This window comes from Rattus norvegicus, chromosome 9 (genome assembly GCF_036323735.1).
Source record: "Rattus norvegicus strain BN/NHsdMcwi chromosome 9, GRCr8, whole genome shotgun sequence".
Lineage (NCBI taxonomy): Eukaryota > Metazoa > Chordata > Mammalia > Rodentia > Muridae > Rattus > Rattus norvegicus.
This window is the reverse complement of record NC_086027.1, coordinates 30,311,571-30,334,667: the sequence shown is the minus strand read 5'-3', so window position 1 is coordinate 30,334,667 and position 23,097 is coordinate 30,311,571. Positions and strand designations below refer to the sequence as shown.

The 23,097-nt window shown below is 39.5% G+C and overlaps 1 protein-coding gene across 1 annotated transcript in view; it reads left to right on the top strand.

The window, feature by feature from the left end:
• Pkhd1 (PKHD1 ciliary IPT domain containing fibrocystin/polyductin) overlaps nucleotides 1-23,097 on the top strand; it is a 493,369-nt gene that overhangs the window by 199,167 nt on the left and 271,105 nt on the right. The window contains exons 38-43 of the mRNA XM_008766937.4: nucleotides 8,616-8,826; nucleotides 9,216-9,373; nucleotides 11,686-11,877; nucleotides 14,272-14,397; nucleotides 16,597-16,653; nucleotides 17,849-17,979. Of these exons, the coding sequence (XP_008765159.2) occupies nucleotides 8,616-8,826; nucleotides 9,216-9,373; nucleotides 11,686-11,877; nucleotides 14,272-14,397; nucleotides 16,597-16,653; nucleotides 17,849-17,979 (875 nt within the window). The remainder of the gene's footprint in view (nucleotides 1-8,615; nucleotides 8,827-9,215; nucleotides 9,374-11,685; nucleotides 11,878-14,271; nucleotides 14,398-16,596; nucleotides 16,654-17,848; nucleotides 17,980-23,097) is intronic.

Here is a 23,097-nt window from a genome sequence, read left to right as displayed (position 1 = left end):
AAGGTTGTTGACCTGTAATCTACAATTTACTGCTCTTGTTTGTTAGTCTGTTATTTATTTTCCTCTAATAGCATGTTCTCAATGCTTCATCAATATAATTATAATAATCTCAAAATTTATGCCATAGTAGTCATAATTCATGAGTATTGCCTTATTTTGCAAAAGAGACCTTGCAATAATGGGTATTCGGGCACACATTTGAAATCTCAGTGTTTGGGAGACGAAGGCAGGAGGATCCCAGGTTTGAAGCTAGTCCGGCCTACAACGTATGACTTTGTCTCAGAAAGAACAAAACAATTGGAGAAACTTGACAGATATGATAAAATTAAAGATCTTGAAATGTGGAGATTATGTTAAGTTTTCTAGGCAGAACCCATTTATTACAGTGGTGCTTATAAGCAGGCTACAGGAGAGAAGCTGGTCGAATAGGTAAGATAATAACAGGAATGAATGTGAGTGATGTGTTTAAATATGAACAAAAAACTGTACAAAACCTTGGGAAGCTGTAAAATCCATGCAGCTAGATTTACTTCTCAGAATTTCTAAAATGAAGCAACACTGACAACACTGACTTTATCTCGGTAGGATTACTTTCTGAATTCTGATTTTTAAAACCACAAGATAAAAACTTTGCATTCTCAGAGTTGGGCTATAGCTTTTGCCTTGAATGTTTAAGGACCTAGGTTCAATCCCCATGGCTGAAAAAGAATACTGTGTTCCCACTGTGTGATAGAAAGAGAATTTAGGGGGAAAAAGGCTGAATTGTTTTGCTTGTTTACAGACTTTAAATGTTGCTTGCCTCCCTCATCTTCTGTTACAAGATCTTCTGTCCCATCTTGTCACCTGGATGTCACAGGCATCAATGTCTGCTAGCTTTGGCTTTTGTAGCAGGGGCAGCAGTGTGCGTGTGTGTATGTATGTGTGTGTGTGTGTGTGTGTGTGTGTGTGTGTGTGTGTGTGTGGTCTGCAGTAGCTTTAGACATCACCCCTTGCACAACATCCAGCTTTAGCATTGTTATACCATAAGCCAGAAAGGTACCTTGGAAGCCCCGCCCGTGATATATTCTTTATACTATATCTTTCACTAGTTGAACTTGGGGTCTGAGGAATAACTTAGTCTTTTAGGTGGCAACCATGAGGTACCTAAAGGCTGCAAGCCTCAAAGTCCTTCCATGATAGGATTAAGGTGGGTATCGTGGCCAGTGCCTTAGACAACTTAAAGGGTGATTATCTTTTCAGAGACATGTTGAATATTGGAGAAAGTAAATTATAAGTTTGACTTTGATGTCCTGTAGGGCATATGTGACCTGGAATATGTCAAAAGAGTTTAGCTGGTTGGATTACATTTGTGATCTTTTGCTCCCATGCCATATCTCTTCACTTTGATAAAGAACCTTCTTCCTCAGACTATGAATCCACTCAGTCATCTTTTAGAAATTTTAACAGAAGCCAACCAGATTTCACCTTCTCTTTCTAAAACCTGTTCTCCATGTCTGTTCCTCCAATCAAGACTATTCTTTTATAAATAAGCAGTAAAGAGAACATAACTGAAGAAATTGGAAAGCCTTCTTCTTCTAAGTTTACCTAATAGAAGATGCCACATCAGAAAGCAGCATTAGCAGGAGTTCCACATCCTGCCTGGACTCTACCCAGCACAGTTCCTCTAACTCTGAGTGCTTTCCCTTCTTGTCTTTCTAGCCTTTAACTTAGAACTGTTTTGAAGATGGTAGATGCAGAAGTAAAATACAGGAAACTGGTCAAGAAGCCGAAAGATAAGGAACAGAATCAGTCCTCAGGCTGTGCTTGGAGAAGAGCATGCAGGAGGGAAGGGGTATTCACAGGTTAATGTACAGTGTTAGAAGTAGAAAAGAAGATCTGAATGAGAAGCCAGTCTGCAGGTGGCTGAACCTGAACACACTCATGCGCATCTGCAGGAGAAGGCATAGTCTTTGATCAAAAAGATAAAATATCTGATTGCATAGATGAGGTCACAAACCACAGGAGAAGAAAAGAATCAGGGTGGTGGCATTTACTTCTACATAGCAGTCCACACCAAAGCCATATTGTGATAAATAATTTTCTAGTGAAAATGCAAAATTTTAAAGGAAAGATATGTACAGGATCAGAGTACCAGTACATGGTCAAGAAAGGTAATGAAATAACTTACAACCTTTTTATGACACAGTAATGCATTTCTTTCTTGATCCTTTTCACATTCATAGGTTAACAAGTCTGTGTGCTTTTGCATAACTCTAGTTGATATTTATCTGTGTATTTTTATCGTAGGAGTTAGTATTAGGGAAATGAAGCAGTTCACTTTATGTTTGTCTTCTCGGTGACAGACCAACAAGGGACAAAAGGAGGCATCAGTATTGTACTATGGGGAAGATACATATAGAAATTAGGGGACACAGCTTGCGTATAATTGAGAACAACACTACTAGTTGGTCATTTTTGTCTATTTCTATTATGATGGAGCATAATTCTATCAAGTGATTATCTATCAATCATCTTCTATCATCAATCTATCATCTGTATCTATCTATCATCTATCTATCTATCTATCTATCTATCTATCTATCTATCTATCTATCATCTGTATCTATCTGTCATCTATCCTCTGTCATCTTTCTTTCTATCATCTGTTACCTAGTTATCTTCTTTTTCCCTTCCTTCCCTCCCTCCTTCCTTCTTTCATTCTTTCTCTCCCTCTTCTCCATCTCTTTTTTGAAAAGTCTTGTGAGTTTTTCACTTGGAATAAATATTTAAGTCCTGTAAAACAAACAGAGCACAATTAGTGAGTTTTAAGTGTGTTAACCCACAAAGATTATTTCTTTTCTTCCTATACCCATTTGGTAAAAACTGGTTCTCTGGAACTGCATAATTACAGATGAATGGCAGTGAATTGCTTGCACAATAATTGGTAGGAAGTACAATTATGAGAGGTCATCAGTGGGAGTAAATGAATAGTTGGTTGCTTAACAGGCCAACATTGAAAGCCCAATGTGGTTAAACATTGTATTGGATTACAGGCTTTGTCATTTAAGCATATTTATAAATCTCTAATCCTTCTAAGCTGTATTTTATATAATCTTTGATTTGTGGTATAGTACAGGAGCTGCCCAATGTGGGTTTTAAGAGTGAAGAAAACAGTGCACATTTGAAGTGTGGGGTGCCAGTCAGCCTGTTACCTTGCACACAAATAACTTTTGTGTATGATTCTGTTAAGAGGCCGAGAATTGTGTTGCCTCTCCAATTCTTTGGTCCTGGCTTTAAAAGTCCCATGTTGAAAATTCAGAGTTGATTATCTCATTACTATGTGAATCATGTCCCAGGTGAATGTTGGTTTTCTATCTGTATAATATGTTAACACATACAAGAATGGTAAAAGAAACATCACAACATTCATGCATTCAGGATATGACATGGGGAGGTCAAATTTACCTGTTGAATAAACACATATTATTTAGTGCTGACAAGTATGATAGTAGCCATAGGTTTCCAGCTGAATCAGCTTCCTCAGGCCTCCTTGAATCTGCTCAGCTTATAGACATTTCAATAGTAACAACTAAAATTGTATTGCCTGACCCCTTCAGCTCTTAGAACATAAAGGCTTTTCCACACACTCCCATCTTCTAGATGGATGTACTCATGCTAAACTGCATGTAGGTTGGCAAATTTGTCTACTGTGCTCAGCACAAGGCATTTTTAATGCCAGTTTCTACTTGCTTTTACTTTCTTTGCCATTGTTTCCCATTCAGGAAGGTAGGATGTACCGTCTCCTCCCCAACCCTGTTATCATTAGCTACCCTGAGAATACTGAACATAAGGACACCCTGTCCAAGAGTGTAGGCTTCCATTTTTTCCAGCTGGTCAAACCTGTTTAATGCATAGTAAAGCTTAGATATTCCCTTTTCATAAAGTCAAGTCCAATCTAATTGAATGTTTGAAGTACTTGCTTCCCCATCTCTTATTATATACTGCATAATATTCATGCATATTGAGCACCTATAAGGTACCAGACACCGTGTGTGGTGTTGTTATAGTGAACAAAATAGGTATTGCTTTTGCTGCTGCTCAGTAGGTGAGGCAGACAGGTAATTGCAGTACTAGAAGCCAAGTTGCAGTTGGGTCAAGTGTGAGACAGGAGACAGGTAAGGTGCTATGACAAATTGCAACACAGATTTAGACTATCCAGGCAATCCTGGAGGCTTGCTTTATGGCCCGAAATAATTGCTCTAAAGAATGCAGCATGCTGTCTTAGGAGAATCTCAGAGAGAAGAACATCAGATATAAAACGCCTCTGAGAGCCTTGTCATGTTCATCCTCAGGTGTGTGTACTTCAGGTAGGAAAGGACCAAGATATGACACACCCTATGACATCACCATATTCCTTGCTTTCTTTATGCATTCTTATCATCTCATACAAAACAACTCAAATAAATGCTCACCCACTGCTCAGTTTTTCTTGTGCAGACTTTTGTTTGTTTTTTTCTTCTTTCTTTCCTTTTATTGGATATTTCCTTCATTTACATTTCAAACGTTATCTCCTTTCCTTGTTTCCCCTCTGAAAGCACCCCCATCCCATTCCCCAATCCCTTGACTCCATGAGGGTACTCTCCTACCCACCCACCCACTCCCTCCTGCCTCCCAGCCCTGGTATTCACCTCCACTGGGGCATTGAATCTTCACAGGACCAAGGGCCTTCCCTCCCATTGATGCCCTACAAGGCCCATCCTCATATGCAGCTGGAGCCATGGGTTGCTCCATGTGTACTCTTTGGTTGGTGGTTTAGTCCCTCGGAGCTCTGGGGTGTCTGATTGGTTGATATTATTGTTCTTCCTATAGGGTTGCAAATTCTCTCAGATACCTCAGTCCTTTCTCTTAATTCCTCCGTTGGGGACCCCGTTCTCAGTCCAGTGGTTGGCTGCAAGCATCCACCTCTGTATTTATCAGACTCTGGCAGAGTCTCTCAGAAAATAGCTATATTAGACTTCCATTAGCATGCACCTCTTGGCATCCCCAATGGTGACTGGGTTTGGTGACTGCATTTGGCATGACTTAAACCCCAGATACATTCACTGATTGTTCCAGTCAAATGCTCTATGTCATTCTTTCAAGTAGGTTGGAAGAGGTAAAGAACAGCAGGCAATTGAAGTGTTTGATGAAGTCCCATGGGAAAGTTAGGCAGTCATCTACTTTAGAAGGAGTGCTAGGAAGCTTGCAGGGTATGAACCTGACAGAGGGCTGGAGGCAGGAATGATGACAGTAGATGGACACAGGCTAAGAAACCAACTTGGGATAGAGACATTCTTATGAAGTCAGAATCTATGGAGTAGTAGAGTCTATTTGGGGAGAATTGGAGAATTAAAATAATTTAGGCCTTTGTTACTGGGGTCCCAAGAGAGAAATTACAGGTAAGCCAACAGAGACTGGGTTTAAACAATTCGCCAAAATATTTTTTTAAAGCATATGATAAGATGTGGTTAGCATAAAAACCATTTGCAGAAGGTCTAGCTTAGTTGATTCTTATAATTCTCTTGGCATCTTGAGTGTCAGTGATTATAGCTCACAAAAAGGTCAATATCCTCTATAGATTGAAGTAGGAGGGCAGAACTCAGAGCCTCCAGATTTTATATCTTAGCCATACACAGAGAGAATGATACTTTTGCAAAGAAAATAAATAAGTTATGAAATGATTTTGCTTCATTGAAAGATGGTAAATATTTGAAAGGACATGAGCTTATGCTAATAGTTAAAAGTCCCCAAGTTTCGTGAAATTCTTAGGGAAATGGATGGAACTGGAAAATATCATCCCCAGTGAGGTAGTCCAATCACCAAAGAACACACATGGTTTGCACTCACTGATAAGTGTATATTAGCCCAAAAGCTTGGAATACTTGAGATACAATCTACAGATCACATGAAGCCCAGGAAGTTGGAAGCACAAAAAGTGGATGCTTCAGTCCTTCTTAGAAGAGAGAACAAATTATTCACAGGAGGAAATGCAGAGACAAAGTGTGGAACAGAGACTGAGGGAAAGGTCATCCAGAGATGGCCCCACCTGGTGATCCATCCCATACATAGTCACCAAAACCAGACAATCTTGTGGATGCCAAGAAGTGCTTGGTGACAGGAGCCTGATATAGTTGTCTCCTAAGAGGCTCTGCTGGAGCCTGAGGAATACAGAGTCAGATGCTCTTAAGCAATCACTGGACTGAAAATGGAGGAGTCAGAAAAAGCACTTAAGGAGCCGAAGGGGTTTTTAACTCCATAGGAAGAACAACAATATCAACCAACCAGACCCTAGAGCTCCCAGGGACTAAACCACCAACCAACCAGTACACTGGAGACACCCATGGCTCCAGCCATATATGTAGCACAGGAATGAGAGGAGAGGTCCTTGGCCCTGTGGAGGCTCAATGTCTCAGTGTAGGGGAATGCCAGGGCTGGGAGATGGGAGGGACTGGGTGGGTTGGTGAACACTGCCATAGAGGCAGGGGGAGGGAGGAAAGGATTGGTGGAATTGCAGAGCAGAAATCTGGAAAGGGAAAAACATTTTAAATATAAGTAAAGAAAATGCGCAATTAGAAAAAAGTCCCCCAGTTTCTTTGTTTATTTATAAGAATGAGCAGCTGACTAATATGCTTCTTGTCTTCACTTTTGATTCTTTTTGATACAAGGAAACAGTCATCTTTAATATACAGGCAGCTCTATCTTTTATACACACTCTTCACTACTGTATAGCATAGATGTATTTTTTTTATGTAGCTAATCAAGAACAGGTTAGAGAAATTCACACATATGTATATACAAATAAATAAACTTTATTTCATTTTATCATTCCCAAGGGTTAAGATGTACAAACAAGGAATAAAATTAAAATTATTTTCTTTGGGGATGATTTATGTCTTAATTTCCACCTGCCCTATAATTAGAAATTTTGAACTCCGTAAATGTTTCTTAAGATAAAATTATTGCCTTGGTAAACTTCAGAAATTACATCATTAACCCAAAGACCTTTCTCAGCCTAGAACAACATGGTTGGTACAAGTATCTGTGCGCACACAGACAAATAAATAAAGAGGAAAGTTTAAAATAATTTGAAAATGATTTATGGCCGGCCACCCCTGCAGTTAGGAATTCAAGTATTATTACTTTACTTCAGTGCGGCAGGGGAGGACAGCAACTTGCTGTGGGCTAAAGGTAAATTATGATCTATTGCAAAGGAGGAAGGAGATGTTCTGAGGAGAAAGGGAAGGAGTTGGGAGTAAGCAATGTGTTCTCTGAACTATCGCTTCAGATAATGCCTTTAAAAATTTGCCTTGACCTCTGCCAGAAAATACCAGAGCAAATGGTGGAGCAAATGACGTTCTTAAATCTTTGATAGTTAAGGGCATATGTGCTTGGGTCGGGACGGTGATAAGGGTGTGCCAGAGTACAGTGCCCACTGAGATACAAGGAGTCACAAGTGTCCCTTCTTCAATGGCTTGATAATCTCATCCCAGATGAACCCAGCTTTAGTTCAAAGTTATCAATTAACACCCAAAGTCTTAGGGTGACTATTCTTTTTTTTATGTGTAGTATGCTTGATTGTTCTTTTTAAATTTTTATCGGATATTTTATGATTTACATTTCAAATGTTCTCTCTTTTTCCCCCTCTTCCACCCCCCATCCTCCTCCCCCTGCTTCTGTGAAGACACTCCCACCCCCACCTATTCTAAAGTAATCTTTTCGTCTGCTTACAGTTAAACTTTTCATGTTGTCATTGAATGATAGACCCTGATCCCAGTTGTTTGGGACCCATACGAGGCACAGGGGATAGAGCAGAGACTGAGGGAATGGTCAACCAATAACAGGCTCAACTTGAGAGACCCAACCCATGGGCAAGCACCAGTTCCTGACACTGTTAAGGATACTCTGTTATGCTTACAGACAGGAGCATGCTGTCCTCTGAGAGGCTCCGCCTAGTAGCTCACTCAGACAGGTACAGACACCCACAGCTAAACAGTGGATGGAGCTTGGGGACCCTTATGTAAAAATAGGATTGCAGACCCTGAAGGTGAAAGGAACTCCACACGAAGACCAACAGAGTCAACTAACCTGGACCCTCGGGGCTGTCAGAGACTGAACTGCCAACTAGGGAACATACATGGACTGGACCTAGACTTCCCCATACATATGTAGCAGATGTGCAGCCAGTACTTTTTATGCAGCAAGATCTGACCTGGATACTTCATTAACTAACATCTCATGAAATTGCCTTAAGCCATATGCGGGACGTTCACCTACTTCTACTTCTCCATGTAACAGAAAACTGAAGCCCACCTATGCATATTTCCTCTATGTCAAAAGTGGCTCACATGTACATTTTGTCTTGTGGCAGTGCCTGTATTTTTTTTTTTTTGGTTCTTATTTTCAGAGCTGGGGACTGAACCCAGGGCCTTGCGCTTCCTAGGTAAGCGCTCTACCACTGAGCTAAATCCCCAGCCCCAGTGCCTGTATTTTTTAATCTCACTATGTTGTCCTTGACTGGTGGTACAAGCACCTTTTATAAAATCATATCCTTACTAGCAATCAAAGTATCTGAACAAGTTTTCTCTTGGTTGCTTTAGGTTCTGTTCCAGAAGTTACTTTTACCTATCTTCGAGCAGCTGCATGTGCAGGAGACACCGTGTTGGCTCTGGAAGAGGCCGTGGCTTGGCACCCTGGGGATGAGGCTGTCATTAGCAGTGGAGCGACTGTAGAAGGTGCTGAAGCAACAGAAGAGGTGGTTGTTGTAGAAACTGTCCACGATGCGGACCTCCATCTCAGGAACCCCCTGAGGTACTCAGATCTCAGCTTGGATAGGTTTACACAGAGGAGGAGGAGGTTTTATGTGAATTGGACATTGATCTCTTCATGAGATACCTTAGCATTAAATAATGCTGGACATTATGCTGAAGAAGAAAATAATAAAATAAAGCATGAACGGAGTTGAGGATCTCTTAAATGTTTTCTCTAGTGGGACCCTAGAATTTCTGTCTTCGCAAGTGGTCAGTGAGTAGTTTCTAGTGCTATGCATGTTGTATCTTCCAGACATATGTATGGACCATTTTTGGGTATTTGAGTCCCTAAAAACATAGATTCACCCAAAGAAGAATCTATCTACTATTTCGAATGAGATGTGTAGTGATGTTCTCAAGTGCATCTTACTCTCTTATTTTTTTTTTCAGATACTCCTACAACTTCACAGAAAACTGGGTAACTGGAGTGAATCATATTTTGAAGGCTACAGTGGCTCTTCTCAGCAGGAACATTATTGTCCAAGGAAATCTCACTCTCGAGAGGGTAAAGCTTCTTGATTCATGCCAGGAGGCCGGTGCTGCTGAAGGTAGAAATACAATTCGATGCAAAACCCAAAGAGTGAATGTGCACGTTCTCCTTGCCTATCAGTATGTCACAGAGCTGTGGTTGGCTTTTTTCATTAAAAGTTTTGAGTGTCCATATTTTTCTGTAATTTTCAGACTCCTCTTGGCAGCTTGTCACTTTGTCCTTTTCCCAACTTCCAAGTAAAAGAAACAGACGAAAGGCAAAGGAAATAATTTAATTCTTTGTTCTGGGAAAACTTGTGTCAATGAACTTAAACCTTGAGAGTTGGAATGCTGTAATGATTTCTTTAATTCCAGGCTTCTCCTACAATCCCCGAGAAGGGCCATAATTCTAGAATCCTAAGCTTGAGCAGTTCATTCTTATTGATTAGATTTGGGGGAGAGGGTTGTTTTCTGAGCGACCTTCTGCATTCTCTGGGTAAAGGAGTGGAAGAGTTCATTCATCTTCTGGTAGAATAGCAGGCACTGAATCACACTGATGTGCCTATTAAACATCTATTTCAGGGATGGTTAGTTTGGGAGGTTATGTTTTGGTTTCCCAGGTTGTAGATTATGAGGGCTTTCACATGCTGGGAAGATATCATTTGTCAACTTTGGTCCAGGATGGTGTGGGTGTCAAGGATGACTTCCAGGCATGAGCTCTGGATGGATGATTGGGCTTTTACTGCAATGGGAAGAGGGAAAGGTTTGGGGGTAGGAGGATGGTGGTGAACAGGAGTTTAATTTTATATATGTTGAAACTGAGAAGGCAGGCCAGCGATCTAGTGGACATGTCTGACAGTGTCTGGATCCTTATAGAAATATCAAGGGTAGAGTTAAAGATTTCAGAGATACGTACATTGAGGCGTTGTGACATAAGGGGTTGTTAGTAGTACAGAATGATCATAACCTCAATCGCTTTCACTCAAGGTCATCAACTGACTAATATGTAATTTGCTAAAAGAAAAAAAGTTTGGATAAAAGCGGGTTAGGGTTGATTTACATCCAACTTCACATTTCTACCAAATTGGGATCATAATTGTATCAAAGCATATAAATACACAGCATTTCTTCATTTATTGCCTATAGGTCAATTATTTGAAGGACTAGACTTACCTTGTAATTCAGCAGTGAGTGACATTTTTTTAACAATTGCTACCTCTTTTGTTCATTACTGTGCTGTTGAAGTTAACCTGAGTGTCTCAATATGGATGGCCATGCGGATGTGCTGGTTAGTGCTGTCAGTGTGACAGATCCTGCAGTCTCCTGGGAAGAAGTGGCCTCATTTGAAGACCTGTCAGTGTTAGCTTGATCATTGGTCATATCTGTGAGAGACTTTCTTGATTGAAAATTGATGTGAGAAAACTTAGCCCACTGTGGGCAGTGCAATCCCTAGGTAGATGAGTCTGGGCTGTATAAGAAAACTATCTGAGTATGAGTCATCTTCTGAGTATGGGTCTGTGTTAGAGTGCCTCCCCCGGACTTTCCTTAATGATGGATTGTATCCAGGAAATGTAAAATGAAATAATCCTTTTGCTCCCTTAAATGACTTTTATCATGGCAAACAGGAGAAAGCAAATTAGAACAATAAGTATATACAAATTAGTCACCTTTGATTATTCTGAGTGTGGACTCAGAAGGAATATGGCTGGTACTAACTCAATTCTGAAGACAGCTTCTCCATTTTGGGACTATTTCCCCATTATTAAGTTTCACAGGGCAGCAGAAAGTAATCGGAGTGCTGTTCTCTTAACAGTGTAGCAATTATACATTAGACATAGTCCTCCCCCAACCCCCCTTGGTAGGAAGATAGCTGAGCAAGCAGATTGGCAAAGATTCTCAGTAACTTGTCTGGAATCCTCTACCATTCCCCTGGAGATACTTTTCCTATATCCCCAAATACACAACAGTGTAGTCAAGAGGAAATACCATGGGGCACTCCAAGACTAGAAGGGGCTACTAGCATTCAATGCTCACAACTTTCCACCAAAGTATCTATATGAAAGAGCCGTTTCCTCACACCTTCCCACAGGGTATCTTCTGTACTGAAATCCCCACCAGTTTACCTGGGCTTGGGGCTTGTCATCTGTCCCCTTCTGATAGGAATTCAGGTGATAGTTTGTGTGGGGGAGGCATTTCTGGAAACAAGAGAGCAAGGGTCAGTATCATGTCCTAGAAATTTGATCCGTTTAAAGAATCTATAGAGAGGAATCTATAACAATGAAATGATGATTGGATGGTTTGTCCTTTATACACAACAGAGCCTTGTAATCAGAGATTGGTCTAGAAGTGTGCTCTAAGTCCCTCTCCCCCCGGACATCATTGTGTGTTTCAGGAAACCTGAAGCATTGTTTATATTCTAAGAGTGAGAAGATGCTGGGAGCCAGGAATCTGGGGGCCAGAGTTATCATTCAGTCCTTCCCAGAGGAACCCAGCTTGGTCAAGCTGAAGGGAGTGCAGTTCCGAGACCTGGGACAAGCCTTCCATAAGCATCTAAGCTCACTCACCCTGGTGGGAGCTATGAGAGGTAGGGGGAGCAGGCATTGGCCTCACCAGCTTTCCTTTTCTTTGCTGATGATTATGGATTGTGATACGTGGGACTGGAGAAATGAGAGATGGATACATGTTTACAGGTTAGATGCTTTTCCTACTTTACTATCCAAGTCAATCCCATATGGAGGTGACTAAAGTCGATGCTACACTTGCAAGAGCAACTTGGGCACACAAGACTTAGTAACCATTTGTGTACATAGTGTGTTCTGATGGGGAGATGTTTTGATAGAGTTTCAGGGTTGGGGAAAACCCCACAGTAGACAGTGTTTCTGAAAGATGCAATTGTTAAAGGGTTAATTTATTGGTGTTCTTTAAAAAAATCGAATCAGAATCTAGAGATTTTCAGGTTAATAGTCAAAAGCCCCAAAGGAACAGAAATAAAATTTACGAGACAGAAAATTTTATTTTGGGTTCTGCTTTAAAAAAAATCATGAGTGTTTTATTGTTCTTTAATTTTTGAAAAAACACTTAAAATTTCCAACAGTCACTGAGAAGAAAAAGTATGCACAACTTCAACTGGTATTTCAAAGGGAAATGATTTATCTTTGTTACTTTTTCCATTATCTATGAAACACATTCAGTGTTAACTATCAGCCAATATTTTAACTATGGCTTTGTTTTAATTGTACATGACTTAAGACCTAGTTATTTCAGTGATTTATCTTAGAAAGATACTATATAAATTACATAGTTCTCATATGATAAAAGTCTTAATAGGGTTATAAAGTTAACTAATATGTCCTGACTGACAGACTACTTTTCATTTTTATTCAAATTTATTAATTGTGCTAACGAATGGGTTTCTTTATGACATCTCATTCATGCATATAATATACTTTATCTTCCATCCCGTATCATCATATTCTAACCTATGTTACCCCTTCTATTTTCATGTGTTATCTTGACACAGACTATAAAACAATTTATTTTAAAACAGGCAAAAGCATGTATGTAACTAGAAACTTAAAAGAGGAACAACTGTCCATAGTAAAACTAGGTTTATTTTGTAAAGAAACCTATGCTATGGATGATAAATTTAAAATTTTGTTTAAAAATAAGAAAAAAGAACTGTGAGATTCAGAACTTAGTTCATAGAAATGTCCTATTTCTGTGCATACAGCAGAATATACTTTTGTTTTAGTTTCAACATTACATATAAAAATGGGGTTCTGTTTTATATGCACACACACAAACATATTCACACACACACACATATGGTCTTCTGAAGAAGTGTAAGAGTGAGCAACAAATATACCATTTGCCTCAATAAATGATGGCATTCACTGTATAACAGTCAGAAGCATTCAGACAGTGTCACACGGACAAATCCACAGGACCTAATGGAGTCAATGCTTTATTTGCAGCTCTTTTTTTCCCCAAGTGTGCCACATTGACCACCAAGATTAGTCATGATCATCAGCCAATGAGAGTGTGGGTCAATGCTGGCCTCATATTCATAATTTGAACTATTGTCAGAGTCCAACATTGCCTGAGAACCAGTTCATGACAATACAGAGGAAGTTGCCTCAATGATGTTGCACTGAACCAACTTTTAACAAAGTAATTACTCTGCCTCAGTAGCTCATCTCTGTATCTACCCCAAATATTGACCCGTGTCCTGGGCCCATCAACAAATAAATGTTGCCTATTGGCTATATTTGTGCAGCACAGGATAGCATTTCTGTCAATCAGGACCCATCCCACTGTGGGTGGTAATGTGCCTGGGCATGGGCTGTACGAAAAAGCTAGCAGAGCAGGAGCCAATGGGAGAGCGAGCGAGTAAACAGCTTTCCTCAGTGGCTTCAGTTTCAGATTTTTGCCTTGGATTGCTCAATGCTAGACTGCAAACTATAAGGTGGGGTAAATCCTCCCACCTCCAAATTCCTTGTGGACATAGTGTTTACCAACAATAGAAACTAAACTAGAACAGCTGAAAGTTATAAACATTGATTTATTTATAGCCCAAGAAATAAGTCACAACTTTGTATATAGGTATAGTTTTTAAAAATCCAGATTAAATCATACCAGCCCTTTTACCTCTGCTCTACCATACTGTGTCAAAGACACTGAATAGGTAGAAGTCTTGGCAGCCATATGGTTTTATCGCTTGGCCCTACTTTCTCTTAGACGGATAAACACTTCCTAGCATCTGTGTCTTAAATTTCAACCAGTTTAATCTTTATGATCTAGTGGCTTTAGTTGCTGAATTTCTTGATTTGTTTGCTTCATTTTTTTTCAAATGACTAAGTTTCCATTTTGTGTGGAAAATATATTTTGGCGATGGTATATCTTGTTTGAATGCGGTCAAAAGAATCAGAGGAGACTCTAAGGTGTGAATAAAATGTTCACATTACTCTTTCCTACTCAGGTTCTTATCTCCACAGCTGTTCAATGTGGGGCTCCTTCAGCAGAGGCCTCAGCATACACAGGACCTGGGGTCTGAAGGTGGAAAATAATATATTCTATAAGATTGTAGGTCATGCCCTACTGGTGGGTAAGTAAATTTGCTTGGTTAATGTATACATCCTTGAGTAGGATAGGCAGTGTCTCATAAATCATTCTCTCAAATTGTTGAATTTTAAATGTATAAAATCTTTGGTTTTTTCCTTTCTGAGTATCATCATTTAATAAGACCTAGCTTAAAATTCCCAAATTTACATTTATTCACCACAGAGTGACTTACTAAACTGTATCAGCAGGAAATGAATCATTTAAAAGTTGAAGTCAGGTTACTAACTGTCTAACGGGAGGTATTTAAAATTCACTGCTGTAATCTCCCATAATTCTTAGCCCATGCATGGTCTCAGATGCTTGGGCTTGGAATATGTTGGTTAAAGGTTTAAAAATCGAATTTTTCCATGTCAGTGCCTTGGTGGTGGGCTGAGGGTGGAGTTTCAGAACTAGCCATTTGCTCACTAGTTTCTACTTTTGCCCCTTTGGGTTCAGGACCAGACAGTAGAATTAGCCTTAGACAACTAGAAGTCTCAGTTATGTCACTCCTAGATTACAATCCAAAAGTTTTAGCTGGGCTAAGGATAGTCTGTCAGTGATTTTCACACCAGCTGATTTCTGTAAATTTATCTTGATCTGTTTCATTTCTTTCTCTGAACTGTCATGATACAGAAGCTACTTAGTTCATTCTTTCCAAAGTCCATGCTTTCTTGTGCCTCGTGGATTTCGCACAAGTCTTCTCTGTCTGTTCACGATGGTCAACTCACCTGAAACATTCTGTCTCCCCACACTTTTAGGTTAGCATTTCTCAACTTAAAATTAGGTGTCACACTTTTGGCCATCCGATTCATTTTGTTTTACCAGCAGATTTGGGGAGACACTGTCGTCTTTGCATTTGTTTTGATAGCTCATTGCAGGCCAGTCGGCTGAAAGAAATGAATCAATAAGCAGTCTCTGGCTAGGTCAGAATAGAAAAGGTAAACCTGCTGAAATTAAGAACAGAGCTATGATTGTTAGTGCTTTATTTATAAGTGGGCCTGGTCATGTGTTGGAGGTGGAGAGGTTATGTTACATTTAAGAACAACCTTTTGAGGTAAAAGCCCAAAAAGGTTATAATCCCAAATGGGATGGTGTTTAGTGAGGGAATATGGATCTTATGAGCTTCTTCAAACAAACTCTGCCTTGAAGGCAAAGAGTAGATCCATGAGGTCATCAGGTATAAAAAAAACTTTTGACTAGAGAAGGGCAGCCAGAGGGAAGCCATGCCAACAGATTGAGTCTTGACTCTGGTCTTACTTTTTGCTATAAAAGTGAGTCTATGACTATAAGCAGATATTTAAGATGTCATCCTAACAATATGATCTTTGCAGAAAATGATACCGAATAGGCAATTAAAAAAAAACCTGTAGTAGGAATTTTGCTTTGGTAATAATGGGTTATTGACTCTTGATTGCCTTTGAAATGTGATCAAGGAAATTAAAATATTTAATTCAGTATAATTTAATTTACTACAAAGTTCTCAATCATGCCTAAAAGCAATCATAAGCTTGGACCCAGTAAGTAACGATGTGAGAATCTCAGACAAAATAAAATCCTAGCAATGAACGGTTCTGTGGTACTGTTCATATACTATTGATCCCACTTAATGAATAATGTTTTTATGTCACATGGTTGGGGCATTATCTGCTCTTCTGGTCATTCTCATTATTTGAGTGCCTCATCCTATCTTGCCTGATTCCATACAATTTGAGAATAAGGCTGGGTTGGGCAGGAACAGTGTGTTTATTATATTTTGACTAAAATTATTCCTTGACAATTCTATGCATTTTATGCAATCTGGTTGTTCCCACTTCCTCCCATCTCCCACCTCTCCCCGCTTTTCTACACTTCAAGTCACTCACACTCATGTCTTTTTGGTTTTTGTAACTCACTGAGTTTAACCAGGGCCATTTATCAAGTTTGGAACAATGAAGTTGTTCACTTAGACTCTGTCTAAGAATTAAAATAGAAGGTCTATTTCCATGATTATTTTCTTTAAAGGAAACTTCAGATGAACAAGATGCTAAGATTTATAGTCTATACAAATACACCCTTTTCTTTCTCTGCCTCATAGATAATAATAATAATAATAATAATAATAATAATAATAATAATAATAATGGACAAGGAATAATGCTGTATTTTCTCTTGTTTTCCTGAGTGACATAAAATATTCAAAAGCAATATGATCTTCTGTTCTTAGGGTCCTACATGGACAGAAGTTTTAGCACTAGTGAGGCTGTTATTGGAAGAAAAAATGGTAAATATATAAACTTATTTTGAATCTATTGTAGTTCAACTGTGAGTGTCACAATTTATAGGCAGATGTCTTGCCATACTGTTAATTATTGTAAATAATTAAGTATACTAAATTTCCTATAATAAAATATAAATATTTTCTTAACTCTTTGAGAATTTCATCCAATGTATTTGAAGCCTATTCATGCCCTAGTTCCTGCTTTCAACTATCTAATTCCATCCCACTCAACTTTGAGATGATTTCTGTTTTTCTTCTTTCCTTATCAAATTGACAGAGTATTAAAATGGTTCCTGATGACCTACTGATGTACCCACAGATCAGAACATTTCTCAACCTTCATCAAAGATACTTAATTTTATTATTAATTAATTAATTAATTAATTAATTTATACTCCAGATTTCATTCCCTTCCTGGCCTACCCCCGAGAGTTCACATCTCATACCTCTTCCCTGCATGACCCTGCACTCACATGCCACCCCCAACCCTATCTCCACATGGATGTCCCCACCCCACCCACCCTACCCATATCACCCACCCCAGAAGACCTCTAAACTTTCTGGGGCCTCCGGTCTCTTGAGGGTTAGGTGTATCTTCTCTGACTGAACCCAGACCCGGGAGTTCTCTGCTGTACATGTGTTGGAGGCCTCATCTCAGCTGGTGTATGCTGCACGGTTGGTGATCCAGTGTCTAAGATATCTCAGGGAACCAAGTTAATGGAGTCTGCTGGTCCTCCTACAGGGTTGCCCTCCTCCTTAGCTTCCTTCAAGCTTTTCTCTAATTCAACAGAGGGGTCATCAGCTTCTGTTCGTTGGTTGGGTACACATATCTGCAGAGATACATAATTTATTAAAATGTACTTTTAGTTGTATGAATGTGCATCATGTTGAACACATGAGTGTCAGTGCTTGTGGCAGCCAGAAGAGGGAGCTAGAGTATCCCTGAGGCAATTATAGGAGGTTGTGAACTGCCCTATATGAGTACTGGGAACTGAACTTTGGTCTTTCTCAAGAATAGTATATTTCTTTAAACCGTTGACCCATCTCCAGTGCCATACTTAGAGTTTATAATGAATATAAGATATACTATATGAGATATATAGAAAATATAGTCTATATAACCAGAGTCTAAGAGTATTGAGCTGTATACATTTTAATTGTCAATTGCTTGCATTTGATTTCTCTTCATTCCAATTAGGTTGGTGGGAAGAGGGAAGTATGATAAGAAACAATGTGATCATCAATGTTTCTGGGGCTGAGGGACTGTCCAGTTCTGAAATGTTGGCACCAGCAGGCATCTACACTTTCAGTCCCACCAGTGCGATTGAGGTAAGAGGTTTGGTTCCACCCGGAGACTCTAAGCTGGTAGCGCACAAGGATTCCTTCCAGCATCAGATATTTGATTTCAATTGTTCAATTGGATACTTGAATTAGTATCAAATTTCTTTATGATTTTTGTGTCAAGTGGGAAATTTAATAGTTGTTCTCAGGATTCCTGTACGAGCTTAGTACAATCCCTATAGGGATCTTAATGAGTTGTACATTGATCCCTTTCTGGTAATACAGACTGAAGTATCTTGTTTTGGATCTCTTGGTCCTGATGCAAATTACTTATTAAATCTCCTGTAGCCCACTATATTCACCTGTCCGTATTTTTAACAAAAGAGGGTTTTACATTGAATCAGGAGGTATTTGAGATATTAAATTTTAGGAACATGATCTTATTTTCATTCCATTATTCAGGGCAACTTAATGCTATGACATTTTAGCTTCCTGGTGAATTTTTTCTTTTTGTCATTAATCACAAATTTGTGAGCGGGATAGCAGAAGCCCATTTCATTTCCCTTTTGTTAGTTATTTTATCCCTTAGTCTTTTTCCAGCAGGGGCTCAGGCCCTTCCTTTTCCAGGATGCTGCTCTGAGCATCTGTGGATGCACAGCCCCACTGTTAGTGTCACAACATTTATGCTCAGTTTCTAAGGAGCATACAGGACAAGCTGCTCTTAATTACCCTCAGTTGAGTAACCCGTAATAAAAGTTGTGGTTCTCTGCTCAAGACTCCTTACACTCTTAATTGTGTCTTTCCGAAGCACAGCACTTACACACCATTTTAGGTGCCTAATAGGGCTGGCTAATAGGCCAGTGACAAAGGAGGCAGAATTTCGTGGACTGTCAGAAACCAAACTCGAGACAAGTTGTGCTTAACTTTTTGGCCACTACAGAGCTTGCTGAACAGCTAGGAAGTCAGCACTGGGGCTTAGAGAGTTGTGGTTTTTAAGACTTCTTGGGCAATACAATCTCATCTTCATTGAAGCATGTAGACAATCAAGGTTTCCCAGCTCACCCTACGTAAGGCTGGAACAACCTTGCCTCCTTGAGTAGGTGTTATATTCCACAGCCATAGAAAAACTGACCCACATTACATGCAGGGTACCAGGGGACCCCCTGGAAAGCAAAGATCACAAAGAGTACATTATCTATATTGGAAGAAGCTGGTTGTGAAAGGTTTCTCCATTAACGTGGAGGTTATGCAACAATATCCATCTGGGTACAATACATTGATGTAGTAATATGGATTGAGCAAAAACCCCTCACTTAAACTGTTAGAAGGTTGTCTAATATTCTTGGAGGGGCATTCAGCTTAGAAAGCACACCTAATTGGCAACAGAAAAAGGGAGCTGAAATCACATACTCGTGCCTCTTTCAGATGACTTTTTTTTCCTATTTGGGTTTTATCCTTGTGAGATCATTTTAGACAAATATGTGTGTATTTGCAATATATGTGTGTATTTATGTATAAAATATGTATTTATGTTTTAAACATATATTTACAAATATATTTGTGTATTTTTATAAATGTATACATATATCCAAATATATAAATTTATATATCCAAATATATAAATGTGTATATATTTCATATATATGCAATATATACACATATATATATATATATCAGAAAGCAGTGCAATAGAAAGTTCTTCTGTACAGGCAAGAGTGATTCCTTGCCTGTGAAGAATAGTCCCATGTTGGTGACTTTCATGTCCTGCTGTGTGACTAGCTCAGGAGTGGATTGTCCCTCAAGGGAGTGTACTCTAGCTTTATCTGCTCGTATATTACAGTGATTAATTAGGTTTCTCCCTCTTATTTTAAACGTTGTCGTTCTATATGCTTGTGGTTTGTTCTTGTTTGCATACATGAGCAGATGTGTGCATGGACTTGCATGTACAAGCACACATATGTATACTCATGTGTGCGTATGCCTGAAGATTCCAGAGATTTAATAATCTACTTTCTCCCTTTCTTCTTCTCTGCCTTATTTTATGCATGTGGGTTTTGATGTGGAGTCTCTCACTGAACTCAGAGTTAGCTGATTTAGCTGGACTGCTGGCTAGTGAGCTCAGCATCTGTCTGTCTGTTTCTGCACCCTGGGATTGGAGTTGTGGGGGTGCATGGTTATACTCTATGTGGGTGCCGGCCGTCTGATCACAGGGCCTCATATGTACAAAGCAAACACTTAACACACTGAGTTATTTCCTTATCCTTGAAATCTTAAATTTAGAAATAATTTCAGACTCACAAGAAGTTCCAGAGTCTTCCTCCTTTTCTTTCACCCGGCTTCCTCCAATAACCTATCTCTGGTCATTGAATGACATAAAAATAGGTACATATTATTAGTGTAATAATAGTAATCAAGACAAATCCCTCATGCAGACTTGAAGAACATAGTCTAGTCTTCCAGTATGGGCATTCACTCTAGAAATACACACACACACACACAGATACACACACACACACACACACACACACACACACACACTCCTCTACATATGAACCTGCCTTTGAAATCCTGGACTTGGTGGTTGAGGAAGATATTTTGAAATTTGGACAATAGTTTTGTGGTGTTATGTCATTTCTTCCTTATTTTAACCCAGAATCTTGAACCAAATTCTTAGCCACAGTGTAGAGAGTTCATCTTTATTTTCAGGAACACCTTTAGAACTCACCTTCAACCTTCAACTCTGTATAGTACAAAGGAATTTTTTCTTTTCTATTTTTTCTTAACTTTTCCTATGTGCAATTTGTCTGCTCTCTCCCTATTCAGGCAGAGGCCAAGTTTTTCTGAAAACGAAAGGGCGTACTGCACCTTTATCAGTGAGCACCTTTGTAGCATCTTGTTGGAGTCTACACGTGCATGGTCACCTACCTGCTCTCCCATGTGAAACATTGCTTTGATTTCTAAGAACACATTGGTGGTTGTGTCTCCATGCATCTCTCTAGCTTCTGCTGTCTGTTCTACATCTTTCTTCTCTCAGCAGCTCTGGCATTGGTAATCTGTCTTTCATTCCTTTTATTTGAAATAATATTCACGAACCCACTCCCCCATTCCCTCGTGTTGGAAAGACTACATGCAGGCAACAGGAGACAGTTCACTCCCAGTGCTTCAGACTGTCCCATATCTATATAGGTTGGAGTCATCCTATGAGCACAGAGTTACTTAGGAGAGTCCATGGGAAAAGGGATCTGATGGTGACATCCATTTGATTTGAGGGAATTTGTTCTGGTTTGTTAATTTCGTAAGGAATTCCGTTTTAAAGGACCCAACCTCCATTCTCTGGCTCTGAACACTCAATAAGTAATGCATATTTAAGAGCTGCCTGAAGGGTTAAGTCACCCTCCCTCCTCCTTCTTCTTCCAGTCACTACAGATGCACACACCCTCAAGGAGCTGGCTTTACTTGGGCAGTTAATTTCTCTCTGGGATTTCTCTTGCTTGAATGTCCATAACACATTGACTTCCGCAAAGAATTGATTTCCACACAAAATTCCCTGCTTGCCTTAAACCCTTCCCTGCAAGCCTCTGACTGCTTGCATAAGTATGTGGTTTCTTCATGAATTCTTTGTAGAGTAACCAATTGGAAGTGAGAGAACGGGCTGGGCAGTAATGTGACCGGGCTGCTAATGTTCTTCTTTTATAAGAAAAGGGAGTCTAACTGGCTAACGCAGGGCCAAAGATGCAATATTCCTTCCGACTATAAATGCACTTGGTGAGTGTTTGTACGTGATCACTCACATGTTCCATAAATATTAGTCTCGCTGAGGCTGGTGATTCAGCAAACACTCTCATTTGTTCAAAATGCATGCTTTCCAAACACTGGTGCTGTCAGTGGTAAGGAAGGGGGAGGAAGTCTCCGGAATATCTGAACTTTCAGAAGATTCCTTCTCATAAAGTCTTGGTCATGAGCTAGCACACATTGGTAATAAAACTGATGTACGTTTTAAACTGAGTGTTGCACTGTCAGTCTCTGGTGTGCATTCTCATTATTTGTGCACTTGCAGAAAAGGTAGGTATTTAAGAGTGATCAATGTGTGTGTGTGTGTGTGTGTGTGTGTGTGTGTGTGTGTGTGTGTACACTATATTTAAAGAAAAGGGGAGATTGATACCTTGTTTCATTCCTAATCTTAGAGGAAATGCTTTCAGTTTTTCCTCATTTAATAGATCATTGATGTGTATGTACATTTGAATAGGTGTGTGTGTGTGTGTGTGTGTGTGCATGTGTGTGTGTGTGTGTATGTGTGTGTGTGTGTGTGTATGTATGTAGGCCAAACCTTGAGGTCAGATGTCTTCTTCAGTATATATCTAACTAATTTGTTTGAAATATTAAATTTTATTTATTGCATGTATGTGTGCATGTGTGTGAATGCACATGCATACATGTGTGCACAAATGCATGTGCTAAGACCCACAAATAAAAGTGAGAAGACAACTTTTAGGAATAGGTTCTTTTCTTCTACCATGTGTGCTCCAGAGGTGAAACTCAGGTCAACTTTCTGGCCCTCTGTGTTACTTGTCCAAGTACGGTACTCACTGATTTTGGAGCACATCCATTCAGTTGATACTTGGCCAACAAACCCTAGTGAAACTCTTGACTCTACACGCAGCACTAGGAATACAAACAGCATAAGGAGCTATGTAAGGCTCTTTACATGGGAGCTGGGGATCTGAGCTTCTGACCTTGCATGGAAGAACTCTACTAATCACACCATCTTTCTGCCTCTAGAGCTTTCTTCTTTGAACCCCAGGTCTTAGGTACTTGTGGATCATGGTTGCCTTACTGGTGGTGGCAGAGGCAGTCACTAGATGTCCTGGAAGATGGACATCCATATGATATTTGCTGGCAAAGGTTTCCTTTTATATCCCCTATTGGCAGTAAGTGCTATGGTCTGTCATTGTTTTGGACAAATATACTGAGCACTTACATTCACCTCCTGAGAGATAAGGATTCTTTCTGAGGCTGAGAATTATTAATGTATTTTTTTTTGTTAGCACAGGACTGAAATTGCTAGGTAACATTCTCATTGAGAATGCTTAGTGCCAGAGTTGATTATTTGGAAAAGATGGATATATTCCATGTAGACTAGTAAAACACTCCTCATTATAATTAATT